The sequence below is a fragment of the Oncorhynchus mykiss genome, chromosome 8 (assembly GCF_057628025.1).
Source record: "Oncorhynchus mykiss isolate SJ-2025 chromosome 8, ASM5762802v1, whole genome shotgun sequence".
NCBI classification, from domain to species: domain Eukaryota; kingdom Metazoa; phylum Chordata; class Actinopteri; order Salmoniformes; family Salmonidae; genus Oncorhynchus; species Oncorhynchus mykiss.
Window position 1 is genome coordinate 13608435 of NC_143029.1, and position 16272 is coordinate 13624706.

At 43.6% G+C, this 16272-nt stretch overlaps 1 protein-coding gene across 1 annotated transcript in view; it reads left to right on the plus strand.

Annotated features, from left to right (window-relative positions):
- Positions 1-216: 216 nt before the first annotated feature.
- Positions 217-16272, plus strand: part of kcnk3a (potassium two pore domain channel subfamily K member 3a) — a 65301-nt gene continuing 49245 nt past the window's right edge. The window contains exon 1 of the mRNA XM_090242597.1: positions 217-715. Within this exon, the coding sequence (XP_090098723.1) occupies positions 433-715 (283 nt within the window). The 5' untranslated portion in view covers positions 217-432. The remainder of the gene's footprint in view (positions 716-16272) is intronic.

Below are 16272 nucleotides of genomic sequence, written 5' to 3' on the forward strand. Positions count from 1 at the left end.
AATTTGTTGCATGTGAGAGGGCTGCCTTATTTCTGAGCCTAAATTATAAAACGAATAATTGTGACACATGTTTTTCCTTATAATGCATTTTCCAACAGCAGTACTATTTTAGCTAACGGTAATATTACCGTAAACTTGCCGTCTACAGTAGCCTCCCTCCCACTCTCTTCTGCATACAGACATACTGTACATACATACGCACAGACCTTAGAACGCATTCAGGCGAGCACGCGGTGGGAGGGCGGTTGGAAGGGGTGGTGCTGAAACGAACAGCTCCGAGAGAAAATGTGCGCTTGGGCACATAAAGTCATCAGAGAGCTTTCTGCGCGCCACTGTCCCTGTTGATAGAGCCAGCCTCGCAATGAACCAGCCGAGCTCCCCATCCTCAAGATTCGCTTTCACAATTTTGGAGTCCGTCTACTCACCCTGACCATGAAGAGACAAAACGTGAGGACCCTTGCGCTCATCATTTGCACGTTCATCTACCTGTTAGTCGGTGCGGCTGTCTTCGATGCCTTGGAATCTAAGAAGGAGACGACTCAGAAGAAGAAAGTGTACGACAGAAAACAAGAGCTTAGGAACAAATACAATCTCACTAAACTCAACTTCGATGAACTCGAGGAAGTGGTGTTGCAGCTGAAGCCTCATAAAGCCGGGTTACAGTGGAAATTCGCTGGATCATTTTACTTCGCAATCACTGTGATCACGACCATAGGTAAGATTTATTAAACAGTGACGTAAATCTTACCTGAATATGTTGCACTTGATTGTGCTTCATAAATCAAAGCAAAAACCTAGGTAGGCTATGCATAGGCTACGCTCCATCGCCTTGCAAGTTCGCTAAGTTATTCAAACTATTGCCTTTACGACCTTGTTGAAGATGACATCATGTTTCAAGCTATTTTTAGTTGACAATCAATATTATTTGCTTCAGTCTATTAGAACACATTATTATTATTATTAGCAGAGGAATGGCTGGAGCAAACAGAGAAATACATAAATACAATGCATTTACAGTATATTTCTAAATGGTTGCATGAGAGTTTGCGGCAAGTTTGGGACTCGTTAAGATAAACTTTATTATTATCTGTGTAATAGTGAGATATCATCGCACACGTGGTGTTTAATCGTGTTATGACCCTGCTGCTTTTTGGATGGACTTCACAAAACAGAACACTAAAGCTGTGGACTATGTCTTACAAAGCAATCCGTCACAACCCTAGAACAAATGTGATCGTTAACAGGTTGCAGTCCTAATCCTCTCAAGAGCCGTTGGACTAATAATGGCTGTTCAGCAGCATCAGGTGCAAATGCTCAGCCTAACCAAAAGGTGGTCTTCTAAAAGTCTCTACGAATAATATTTTGTATGTTAATCAAAATCATCTCATCATAATATTTAAATTTGAACGTGCTAGTAAAAACCAGGCCCGGTGTATTATAAACTCAGTAGACAGGCTAATGTCAACTGCCCCCTTTGGATATTACCCCTAATGACATAAGGATAGGAACATTTTTGAAATAGAAGACAATAGTCTGGTCTCCTTTTTCACACGACCAAGAATAAAAAGGAGTCAATCTTTGGAAAATTACTGGACATGTGTAACCATTAGGGGTCTTGCTACAGTATTTGTTTTCCGCGGGTGATTTGTTTTTACTGCCTAAAGACAAATGTAGCCTACATGATTAGGAAAATACACTCACCCTCATCCCCCACTCACCCTCATCCCTCACTCACCCTCGTCCTTCACTCTCCCACATCCCTCACTCATCCTCATCCCTCACGCCCACATTTCCCACTATCACCTGTTATCCATCAACCTCACTAACTCACTCACATTCTCTCTCATGCACACACAAGCTCACCCCTATCATCACCCTTTACCACCCTTCAACCTCACCCTCACTTTTATTCCCCGCCTCACTCTCAAACCCACCCTCCCTACCATCACCCTCACCCCCAGCCTGTCCCATGCCCTCATCCCAGTCCTCACTTCCACCTCAGCCTTCGCTCTGTATTGAACCACTTGGGCCAGTTGTAGCTGGTGACCCAGGGTGGTGGTGGTAACCCTACCACATGTAGAGGACTAATTGGATGCAAACCCGATCCGGGGGGCTGAAACGGCATGCTGTAATTGTGAGCCCACCGGGCTGGCAATGACACAGTGTTTGGCTTTTCACTCCGCCATTAAATATTGATGGCAACACCAGAGCTGTAGTGTTTAACTGGTCTCTCATCCACTCTACTATATTGTGTAGTGTATGCTGTAGTCACACAATGACACACAGTCATGACCCCTCTCACTGACACAATGACACACAGTCATCATGACCCCTCTCACTGACACAATGACACGCAGTCATCATGATCCCTCTCACTAACACAATGACACGCAGTCATCATGACCCCTCTCACTAACACAATGACACGCAGTCATCATGACCCCTCTCACTAACACAATGACACGCAGTCATTATGACCCCTCTCACTAACACAATGACACGCAGTCATCATGACCCCTCTCACTAACACAATGACACACTGTCATGACTCCTCTCACTCACACAATAACACAGTCATGATCCCACACACTCACACAATAACGCAGTCATGACCCCTCACACTCACACAATAACACAGTCATGACCCCTCTCACTCACACAATAACACAGTCATAACCCCTCTCACTCACACAATAACACAGTCATGACCCCACACACTCACACAATAACACAGTCATGACCCCACACACTCACACAATAACACAGTCATGACCCCTCACACTCACACAATAACGCAGTCATGACCCCTCTCACTCACACAATAACACAGTCATGACCCCACAAACAATAACACAGTCATGACCCCACACACTCACACAATAACACAGTCATGACCCCTCTCACTCACACAATAACACAGTCATGACCCCTCACACTCACACAATAACGCAGTCATGAACCCGCACACTCACACAATAACACAATCATGACCCCACACACTCACACAATAACACAGTCATGACCCCTCTCACTCACACAATAACACAGTCATGACCCCACAAACAATAACACAGTCATGACCCCACACACTCACACAATAACACAGTCATGACCCCTCTCACTCACACAATAACACAGTCATAACCCCTCTCACTCACACAATAACACAGTCATGACCCCACACACTCACACAATAACACAGTCATGACCCCTCTCACTCACACAATAACACAGTCATGACCCCACACACTCACACAATAACACAGTCATGACCCCTCACACTCACACAATAACGCAGTCATGACCCCTCACACTCACACAATAACACAGTCATGACCCCTCTCACTCACACAATAACACATTCATGACCCCACAAACAATAACACAGTCATGACCCCACACACTCACATAATAACACAGTCATGACCCCACACACAATAACACAGTCATGACCCCACACACAATAACACAGCCATGACCCCACACACAATAACGCAGTCATGACCCCACACACAATAACGCAGTCATGACCCCACACACAATAACACAGCCATGACCCCACACACAATAACACAGTCATGACCCCACACACAATAACGCAGTCATGACCCCACACACAATAACACAGCCATGACCCCACACACAATAACACAGTCATGACCCCACACACAATAACGCAGTCATGACCCCACAAACAATAACACAGCCATGACCCCACACACAATAACACAGTCATGACCCCACACACATTAACGCAGTCATGACCCCACACACAATAACGCAGTCATGACCCCACACACAATAACGCAGCCATGACCCCACACACAATAACACAGCCATGACCCCACAAACAATAACGCAGTCATGACCCCACAAACAATAACACAGTCATGACCCCACACACAATAACACAGTCATGACCCCACACACAATAACACAGCCATGACCCCACACACAATAACGCAGTCATGACCCCACACACAATAACGCAGTCATGACCCCACAAACAATAACACAGCCATGACCCCACACACAATAACACAGTCATGACCCCACACACAATAACACAGCCATGACCCCACACACTCACATAATAACGCAGTCATGACCCCACACACTCACACAATAACACAGTCATGACCCCACACACTCACACAATAACACAGTCATGACCCCTCACACTCACACAATAAAGCAGTCATGACCCCACAAACAATAACACAGCCATGACCCCACACACAATAACACAGTCATGACCCCACACACTCACACAATAACACAGTCATGACCCCACACACTCACACGATAACACAGTCATGACCCCACACACTCACACAATAACACAGTCATGACCCCACACACTCACACAATAACACAGTCATGACTCCTCTCACTCACACAATAACACAGTCATGACCCCACACACTCACACAATAACACAGTAACACAGTCATGACCCCTCACACTCACACAATAACGCAGTCATGACCCCTCTCACTCACACAATAACACAGTCATGACCCCACAAACAATAACACAGTCATGACCCCACACACTCACATAATAACACAGTCATGACCCCACACACAATAACACAGTCATGACCCCACACACAATAACACAGTCATGACCCCACACACAATAACACAGTAATGCAGTCATGACCCCACACACAATAACACAGTCATGACCCCACACACAATAACACAGTCATGACCCCACACACAATAACACAGTCATGACCCCACACACAATAACGTAGTCATGACCCCACACACAATAACACAGTAATGCAGTCATGACCCCACACACAATAACACAGTCATGACCCCACACACAATAACGTAGTCATGACCCCACACACAATAACACAGTAACACAGTCATGACCTCTCTCACTCACACAATAACACAGTCATGACCTCTCTCACTCACACAATAACACAGTCATGACCCCACACACTCACACAATAACACAGTCATGACCCCACACACAATAACACAGTCATGACCCCACACACAATAACGCAGTCATGACCCCTCTCACTCACACAATAACACAGTCATGACCCCTCTCACTCACACAATAACACAGTCATGACCCCACAAACAATAACACAGTCATGACCTCTCTCACTCACACAATAACACAGTCATGACCCCACAAACAATAACACAGTCATGACCCCACACACAATAACGCAGTCATGACCCCACACACAATAACACAGTCATGACCCCACACACAATAACACAGTCATGACCCCACAAACAATAACACAGTCATGACCCCTCACACTCACATAATAACACAGTCATGACCCCTCACACTCACACAATAACACAGTCATGACCCCACACACAATAACGCAGTCATGACCCCACACACTCACACAATAACACGGCCATGACCCCTCACACTCACACAATAACACAGCCATGACCCCTCACACTCACATAATAACACAGCCATGACCCCTCACACTCACATAATAACGCAGTCATGACCCCTCACACTCACACAATAACGCAGTCATGACCCCACACACAATAACATAGTCATGACCCCACACACAATAACACAGTCATGACCCCACAAACAATAACACAGTCATGACCCCTCACACTCACACAATAACACAGCCATGACCCCTCACACTCACACAATAACACAGCCATGACCCCTCACACTCACATAATAACACAGCCATGACCCCTCACACTCACATAATAACGCAGTCATGACCCCACACACAATAACACAGCCATGACCCCTCACACTCACATAATAACACAGCCATGACCCCTCACACTCACATAATAACACAGCCATGACCCCTCACACTCACATAATAACACAGCCATGACCCCTCACACTCACATAATAACGCAGTCATGACCCCACACACAATAACACAGTCATGACCCCTCACACTCACATAATAACACAGCCATGACCCCTCACACTCACATAATAACACAGCCATGACCCCTCACACTCACATAATAACACAGCCATGACCCCACACACAATAACACAGTCATGACCCCACACACAATAACGTAGTCATGACCCCACATACAATAACACAGTCATGACCCCACACACAATAACACAGTCATGACCCCACACACAATAACACAGTCATGACCCCACACACAATAACGCAGTCATGACCCCACACACAATAACACAGTCATGACCCCACACACAATAACACAGTCATGACCCCACACACAATAACACAGCCATGACCCCACACACAATAACACAGCCATGACCCCACACACAATAACACAGTCATGACCCCACACACAATAACACAGTCATGACCCCACACACAATAACACAGCCATGACCCCACACACAATAACGCAGTCATGACCCCACACACAATAACACAGTCATGACCCCACACACAATAACGCAGTCATGACCCCACACACAATAACACAGCCATGACCCCACAAACAATAACACAGTCACGACCCCTCTCACTCACACAATAATGCAGTCATAAACCCTCACACTCACATAATAACACAGTCATGACCCCACACACAATAACACAGTCATGACCCCTCACACTCACATAATAACACAGTCATGACCCCACACACAATAACGCAGTCATGACCCCACACACAATAACACAGCCATGACCCCACAAACAATAACACAGTCACGACCCCTCTCACTCACACAATAACGCAGCCATGACCCCACAAACAATAACACAGTCATGACCCCACACACAATAACACAGTCACGACCCCACACACAATAACGCAGTCATGACCCCACACACAATAACACAGTCATGACCCTGTGTGTAGTCACACCGAACCATATCACAGAAGACGTAGACACACAGCTACAACTATAGTGAAACCCCATAACCTGGACACAAAGCCCCAAGGCACATTTGTTAGTGTTTAGGAAACGGAGGAGACGAGCATCCAGCATGGTGGTGAAAACACACTCTGCTCCTATATTGTACATGCAATGATGTGCAATGATATCAGAGGGATATAAACCTAAACCTAACCTATTGTATGAAGTAATTTCTTTGTTCATTTATTTGCAAATGGATGTGGCAGTTTCAGCATTACTGATTCCAATTGTAAGATTTATTTAGTTGGTAAAGCCACAGTCTCTTTATATGGACTTATTGTGGTCAGGACCAAGCAAAAAAAAATAAAAAATGAAGATATAATATAATAAAAGTACATTTTTTTATCTTTATTATTTTTATGCACTGATGAAAGAAACATCACATGATGCAAAATGTCTCACATTTCACAACTTTAATTAGTTAGTATATGTATGAGCAGTGTTGATATATATGCTGAACAAAAATATAAACGCAACATGTAAAGTGTTGGTCCCATCAGCTGAAATATAGATCCCAGACATTTTCCATACGCACAAAAAGTTGATGTCAAATTTTTTGCTAAAATGTGTTTACATCCCTCTTAGTGAACATTTCTCCTTTACCAATATAATCCATCCACCTGACAGGTGTGGCATATCAAGAAGCTGATTAAAGAGCATGATCATTACACAGGTGCACCTTGTGCTGGGTATAATAAAAAGCCACTCTAAGATGTGGAGTTTTGTCATACAACACAATGCCACGGATGTCTCAAGTTTTGAGAGAGCATCCAATTGGCATGCTGACTGCAGAAATGTCCACCAGCGCTGTTGTCAGAGACTTGAATGTTCATTTCTCTACCTTAAGCCGCATCCAATGTTGTTTTAGAGAATTTGCCAGTACACTACTGTTCAAAAGTTTGAGTCCCTTAGAAATGTCCTTGTTTTTCAAAGAACATCCATTTTTTGGTCCATTAAAATAAAATAACATAAAATTGATCAGAAATACAGTGTAGACATTGTTAATGTTGTAAATGACTATTGTAGCTGTAAACGGCTGATTTTTAATGGAATATCTACATAGGCGTACAGAGGCACATTATCAGCAACCATCACTCTTGTGTTCCAATGGAACGTTGTGTTAGCTAATCCAAGTTTAACCTTTAAAAAGGCTAATTGATCATTAGAAAACCATTTTGAATTTATGTTAGCACAGCTGAAAACTATTGTCCTGATTAAAGAAGCAATCAAACTGGCCTTCTTTAGACTAGTTGAGTATCTGGAGCATCAGCATTTGTGGGTTCGATTATAGGCTCACAATGACTAGAAACAAAGAACTTTCTTCCGAAATCGTCAGCCTATTCTTGTTCTAAGAAATTAAGGCTATTCCATGCGAGAAATTGCCAAGAAATGTAAGATCTCGTACAACGCTGTGTGCTACTCCCGTCACAGAACAGCGCAAACTGTCTCTTACCAGAATAGAAAGAGGAGTGGGTGGACCCGGTGTACAACTGAGCAAGAGGACAAGTACACAAAAATGTGCTTTTCTTTAAAAAAGGATATTTCTCAGTGACCCCAAACTTTTGAACAGTAGTGTACGTCCAACCGGCCTCACAACCGCAGAACACCTTTAACCATGCCAGTCCAGGACCTCCACATCCGGCTTCTTCATCTGCGGGATCGTCTGAGACCAGCCACCTGAGCAGCTGATGTAACTGTGTGTTTGCGCAATTGAAGAATTTCACAAACTGTTAGAAACGTCTCAGGGAAGCTCATCTGCGTGCTCGTCGTTCTCACTAGAGTCTTGACCTGACTGCAGTTCGGCGTTGTAACCGACTTCAGTGGGCAAATGTTCACCTTCGATAAGCCACTGGCACACTGGAGAATCATAGTTTCAACTGTACCGGGCAGATGGCAGACAGCGTTGTATAGTGGTGTGTGGGTGAGTGGTTTGCTAATGTCAGTGTTGTGAACAGAGTGTCCCATGGTGGCGGTGGGGTTATCATATGGGCAGGCATAACCTACAGACAACGAACACAATTGCATTTTATCAATGGCAATTTGAATGCACAGTGATACCGTGAAGAGATCCTTAGGCCCATTCATGCCATTCATCCACCGCCATCACCTCATGTTTTAGCATGTCACAAGGATCTGTACGCAATTCCTGGAAGCTGAAAATGTCCCAGTTCTTCCATGGCCTGTATACTCACCAGACATGTCACCTTTTGAGCATGTTTGGGAAGCTATGGATTGATGTGTACGACAGCGTGTTCCAGTTCCAGCCAATATCTAGCAACTTCGCAGAGCCATTGAAGAGGACTGGGAAAACATTCCATATACCACAATCAACAGCCTGATTAACTCTATGCGAGGGAGATGTGTTGCAGTCCATGAGGCAAATGGTGGTCACACCAGATACTGACTGTTTTTTTTATCCACGCCCCTACTTTTTAAAAAAGGTATCTGTGACCAAGAGATGCAAATCTGTATTCCCAATCATGTGAAATCCATAGATTAGGGCCTGATGAATTTATTTCAATTGACTGATTTCCTTATATGAACTGTCAGTAAATCTTTGGAATTGTTGCATGGACTCTACAAGGTGTTTGAAAGCGTTCCATAGGGATGCTGGCCCATGTTGACTCACACATCTATTTAGGCGAGGTGCTGGCTAGCGGAGTAGAACACTTGAAAAATGAAAGGAGAGCCGCACACTCTAGGAGCTCAGATGCAATAATTGAATAACCAAATATCCAACGTTTCGACAGACAAGCTGTCTTCATCAGGGTATAATGGCAAACACTGCGGGGTGACGAGTTTATATAGTGTCAAAGGACACACACAGGTGTCTGTAGTCATGGCCGGGTGTGGCCTGATATTATTGGTTATTTCTCAGATATAAAATAACATACCAAAAACATGAATGGATAGCATACGATCGTAGAGACAATTTGGCAACAGAGGCCTACAAACAATCACAAGAATGGCTTCAGATTTAAAGTCTATGTTGAGACCGAAGGGAGCAAGGGTCTTTAAATTAAAGATCCAGGCAGCCTCTCGGTTTAACAATAAATTCTCGAGGTCGCCCCCTCTCCTAGGGAGGGTGACATGTTAGATGCCGATATAACGTAGGGACGAAATCGAGTGGTTTGCTTCTAAAAAGTGGGCCGCAACTGGATAAGTTGAGTTTTTGCACCTAATGGTGCTACGATGCTCCGAGATTTGTACTTTTAATTCAAACTTTGTTATACCCACATACTTTTTAACACAAAGACAAGTTATAAGATAAATAACTGCCTTAGCGGAGCATGTGATAACCCCTTTAATTAGGGTCTGTTTCCCTGTTTGGGGATGTTTGAAGGATCTACATTTGAAGTCGGAAGTTTACATACACTTAGGTTGGAGTCATTAAAACTTGTTTTTCAAACACTCCAATAATTTCTTGTCAACAAGCTATAGTTCTGGAAAGTCGGTTAGGACATCTACTTTGTGCATGACACAAGTCATTTTTCCAACAATTGTTTACAGACAGATTATTTCACTTGTAATTTACTGTATCACAATTCCAGTGGGTCAGAAGTTTACATACACTAAGTTGACTGTGCCTTTAAACAGCTCGGAAAATTCCAGAAAATGATGTCATGGCTTTAGAAGCTTCTGATAGGCTGATTGACATCATTTGAGTCAATTGGAGGTGTACCTGTGGATGTATTTCAAGGCCTACCTTCAAACTCAGTGCCTCTTTGCTTGACATCATGGGAAAATCAAAAGAAATCAGCCAAGACCTCAGAAAGAAATTTGTAGACCTCCACAAGTCTGGTTCATCGTTGGGAGCAATTTCCAAACACCTGAAAGTACCACATTCATCTGTACGAACAATAGTATGCAAGTATAAACACCATGGGACCACGCAGCTGTCATACCGCTCAGGAAGGAGACGCGCTCTGGCTCCTAGAGAGGAACATACTTTGGTGCGAAAAGTGCAAAGCAATCCCAGAACAACAGCAAAGGACCTTGTGAAGATGCTGGAGGAAACCGGTACAAAATAATCTATATCCACCGTAAAACAAGTCCTATATCGACATAACATGAAAGGCCGCTCAGCAAGGAAGAAGCCACTGCTCCAAAACTGTCATAAAATAGTCAGACTACGGTTTGCAACTGCACATGGGGACAATGGTCGTACTTTTTGGAGAAATGTCCTCTGGTCTGATGAAACAAAATAGAACTGTTTGGCCATGATGACCATCATTATGTTTGGAGGAAAAAGGGGGATGGATGCTTGCAAGCCGAAGAACACCATCCCAACCGTGAAGCACGGGGGTGGCAGCATCATATTGTGGGGGTGCTTTGCTGCAGGAGGGACTGGTGCACTTCACAAAATAGATGGCATCATGAGGTAGGAAAATTTTGTGGATATATTGAAGCAACATCTCCAGACATCGGTCAGGAAGTTGAAGCTTGGTCGTAAATGGGTCTTCCAAATGGACAATGACCCCAAGCATACTTCCAAAGTTGTGGCAAAATGTCTTAAGGACAACAAAGTCAAGGTATTGGAGTGGTCATCACAAAGCCCTGACCTCAATCCCATGTAATTGTTTTTGGCAGAACTGAAAAAGCGTGTGCGAGCAAGGAAGCCTACAAACCTGACTCAGTTACACCAGCTCTGTCAGGAGGAATGGGCCAAAATTCACCCAATTTATTGTGGGAAGCTTGTGGAAGGCTACCCGAAATGTTTGACACAAGATAAACAATTTAAAGGCAATGCTTCCAAATACTAATTGACTGTATGTAAACTTTTGACCCACTGGGAATGTGATGAAAGAAATGAAAGCTGAAATAAATAATTATCTCTACTATTATTCTGACATTTCAGATTCTTAAAATAAAGTGGTGATCCTAACTGACCTAAGACAGGGCATTTTTACTAGGATTAAATGTCAGGAATTGTGAAAAATTGAGTTTAAATGTATTTGGCTAAAGTGTATGTAAACGTCTGACTTCAACTGTAAATTTATAAGTGCCATTGCATTGAGCACAGCCATTACACTTGAAGTTTTACACTTGTAGTTTCCATCCAGTAGGGGCACAAATAGAAGTTGTGCAGGGATATCTTGGGGTGTTAAATCAGAGTTTACCAATTGATCTCTGAGAGTTTTGCCCCACAAGAATACGACCAAGGGAGGGTCCGAAAACACATTACTGATACTGTCATTCGATCTTAGAATGTGCCAATGTTTGTGAACGATTCCCTTCATTTGTTCAGAACACTTTGAATAGCGGGTAGTTAGAACGCAAGAATGTTTCTTTTTGCGAGACTGTCCTTAAAAAAGATCATGTCTCGGTTTGTTTAGGATTTTCTCAATGGCAGTATTAATCTGTCCATTTTTGTATCCCCTCTCCTTGAATTTTCTTTGCGTCTCAGACAGATCGGAAATCGGATTGTTCTTTTGCTAATTCTTTTGACTCTACAGAATTGGCTGTAGGGAAAACTGTTTTTCAAGGGAATCGGGTGACAGCTATCAGCCCTGAACAAACTGTTAAGATCAGTAGGTTTTCTGTAAAGATAAATGTATAGAACATTAATCTCACATAAACTCAGAAGATCAAAGAAACTGATTTGACGTGTGTCAGCTTGCATAGTAAATCTCAGATGCTCAGAACAAGAGTTAAGAAAAACATGGAATGCCTGGAACTGTTTTGCATCACCCCTCCATAGAACAAAAATATCATCAATATACCATTTCCAAATAATGATGTTAGGCAAGAAAACATTCACTGCAATGCTTCCCACAGTTGTCAAGTTGGCTGGAAGTCCTTTGGGTGATTGACCATTCTTGATACACACGGGAACACACGGGAAAACCCAGCAGAGTTGCAGTTCTTGACACAAACCGCCTGGCACCTTCTACCATTGTCATGGTTCCACCTGTCAACAGAGGGCGGCAGAGACCGTCCTAGAGACATTAATTGACACTCAGGTGTGTCCTACTACTCATTATGATGTACCTGTTAAAAAAGGTGTGTGTTCTGGTTTCCTTTGCAAAAGCTTGAATTGTTTACCGTGTTTGTTTGTTTCCTGAGTGAGTTTTTGAGATGAAGTGTTTGTTGTTTTTCCCATGGTACTGTGATCCTGTGGCTACTGTTTATCAGTGAAGTATTTATGTTTATCTTTAACCCCTGATTCCTTGTCTGGTCTCTTCTCTGCACCTGGGTCCAACCTCACCACGTCACAACCATACTCAGTTCAAAGGCAATTCAATATTTTGTCTTGACAATTCACCCACTGAAGGACACACACACACAATCAATGTCTCAATTGTTTCAAGGCTTAAAAGTCCCTTTTTAACCTGTCCCTCCTTTATCTACACTGATTGAAGTGGTTTTAACAAGTAACGTCAATAAGGGATCATAGCATTTACTTGGTCATGGAAAGAGCAGGTGTCCTTCATTTGTTGTACACTTTGGTCTGAATGCCAAGCGTCACGTCTGGTGGAAGCATAGCACCAACCCTATGGTGAAGCATGGTGGTCGCAGCATCATGCTGTGGGAATGTTTTTCAGCGGCAGGGACTGGGAGATTAGTTAGGATCGAGGCAAAGATGAATGGAGCAAAGTACAGAGAGCTCCTTGATGAAAACCTGCTCCAGAGCGTTCAGGACCTCAGACTGGGGCGAAGGTTCACCTTCCAACAGAACAACGACCCTAACCACACAGCCAAGACAACGCAAGAGTACCTTCGGGGCAAATCAAATCAAATGTATTTATAAAGCCCTTCTTACACCAGCTGATATCTCAAAAGTGCTGTACAGAAACTCAGCCTAAAACCCCAAACAGCAAGCAATGCAGGTGTAGAAGCACTGTGGCTAGGAAAAACTCCCCAGAAACGCCAAAACCTAGGAAGAAACCTAGAGAGGAACCAGGCTCTGAGGGGTGGCCAGTCCTCTTCTGGCTGTGCCGGGTGGAGATTATAACAGAACATGGCCAAGATGTTCAAATGTTCATAGATTACCAGCAGGGTCAAATAATAATAATCACAGTGGTTGTCGAGGGTGCAACAGGTCAGCACCTCAGGAGTAAATGTCAATTGGCTTTTCATAGCCGATCAAGTCTCTAAATGTCCTTGAGTGGGCCAGCCAGAGCCCAGACTTGAACCTGATCAAACATCTCTGGAGAGACCTGAAAATAGCTGTGCAGCAACACTCCCCATCCAACCTGATAGAGCTTGAAATGATCTGCAGAGAAGAATTGGAGAAACTCCCCAAATACAGGTGTGCCAAGCTTGTAGCATCATACCCAAGAAGACTCAATGCTGTAATCTCTGCAGAAGGTGCTTCCACAAAGTACTTAGTAAAGGGTCTGAATACTTATGTTAATATGATATATATATATATATATATATATATATATATATATATATATATATATATATATATATATATATATAAAATCAGTTTTTGCATTGTCATTATGGGGTATTGTGTATAGATTGATGAGGGAAAAAAAATCAATAAATTTTAGAATAAGGCTGTAACGTAATAACATTTGGAAAAAGTCAATGGGTCTGAATACCTTTCGAAGGCACTGTATGTACATGTGGACCAGTGGAATCTATACTGAATATAAATGCAACATACAACAATTTCAACGATTTTACTGAGTTACAGTTCATATTTTCATATATAAGGAAATCAGTCAATTGAAATAAATTCATTAGGCTCTAATCTATGGATTTCACATGATTGGGCAGGGGCACAGCCATGCGTAGGCATGGGAGGGAATAGGCCCAGCCAATGGGGCACAGACATGCGTAGGCATTGGAGGGAATAGGCCCAGCCAATGGGGCACAGCCATGCGTAGGCATTGGAGGGAATAGGCCCAGCCAATGGGGCACAGACATGCGTAGGCATGGGAGGGAATAGGCCCAGCCAATGGGTTCAGCCATGCGTGGGCATGGGAGGGAATAGGCCCAGCCAATGGGGCACAGCCATGCGTAGGCATTGGAGGGAATAGGCCCAGCCAATGGGGCACAGCCATGCGTAGGCATTGGAGGGAATAGGCCCAGCCAATGGGGCACAGCCATGCGTAGGCATTGGAGGGAATAGGCCCAGCCACTTAAAAAAAAAAAGATTTAACCTTTATTTAACTGGCAGCCAGTTAAGAACAAATTCTTATTTACAATGACGGCCTAGGAACATTGGGTTAACTGCCTTGTTCAGGGGCAGAACGACAGATTTAACCTTGTCAGCTCGGGGATTTGATCTTGCAACCTTTGGTTACTGCCCAACACCCTAACCACTAGGCTACCTGCCGCACTTGGGAACCAGGTCCAACCACTGGGGCACCAGGCCCAGCCAATCAGAATGAGTTTTTCCCCACCAAAGAGCTTTATTATAAGACAGAAATACTCCAGTTTCATCAGCTGTCCGGGTGGCTGGTCTCAGATGATCCCGCAGGTGAAGAAGCCGGATGTGGAAGTCCCGGGGTGGCGTGGTTACACGTGGTCTGCGGTTGTGAGGCCGGAGACCACGAATTCTCTAAAATGACGCTGGAGGTGGCTTTTGGTATAGAAATTAACATTCAATTCTCTGGCAACAGCTCTGGTGGACATTCCTGCAATCAGGTGGATGGATTATATTGTCAAAAGAGAAATGCTCACTAACAGGGAGGTAAACAAATGTGTGCACAACATTTGAGAAAAATAAGCTTTTTGTGCATATGGAACATTTCTGGGATCTTTTACTTCAGCTCATGAAACATGGGACCAACCCTTTACACGTTGCCTTTATATTTTTGTTCAATATACATCACTATACAGTTCAAGAGTTTGGAGGAAAAAGGAAAATGGCACATGTGGTCCTTTGTAAATGCCTCTGAGAGAACATCTAAGGATGATCATGGAAAATGTTTCAGTGACCTCTCCACGGAACACAGAAGGATTCTGTGATAGAACCATACATCTGTGAAACCCCCCCCCAAATAACAGGGGGAGTGTCTTGCTCTCTTGAGTAAATCTCTGTTCCGCTCCCCCTTAAAGACCCATTTCTAAGAACTCCTTTATTAAATCATCCTGACATAGTATTAACCTGCTAAAGATAAGTATGTGTTTCCACCATTGGAAAGATTCAGTATCCACCTCCTGAGAAAGATTGGTTCCAGCATGTTACTAATAACTCAGTATAAATGCCTGTCTGAAGTGGGGAAGGGAGAGAAGACAGGAAAGGAGTAAGTCTAAGTAAGGCTGCTAGTAGGAATGAGTCTTCACTCTGACGATACTAAGAGAGGGGGAGGTGGTGTCCACTCATCTCCTGGGAAAGATCGTTTCGATGGAAGGAATCCCACAAGGGGAGAATAAATAAGCAGCCAGTTGGAAAGTACTCTGCGAGTCTCAGAAGAG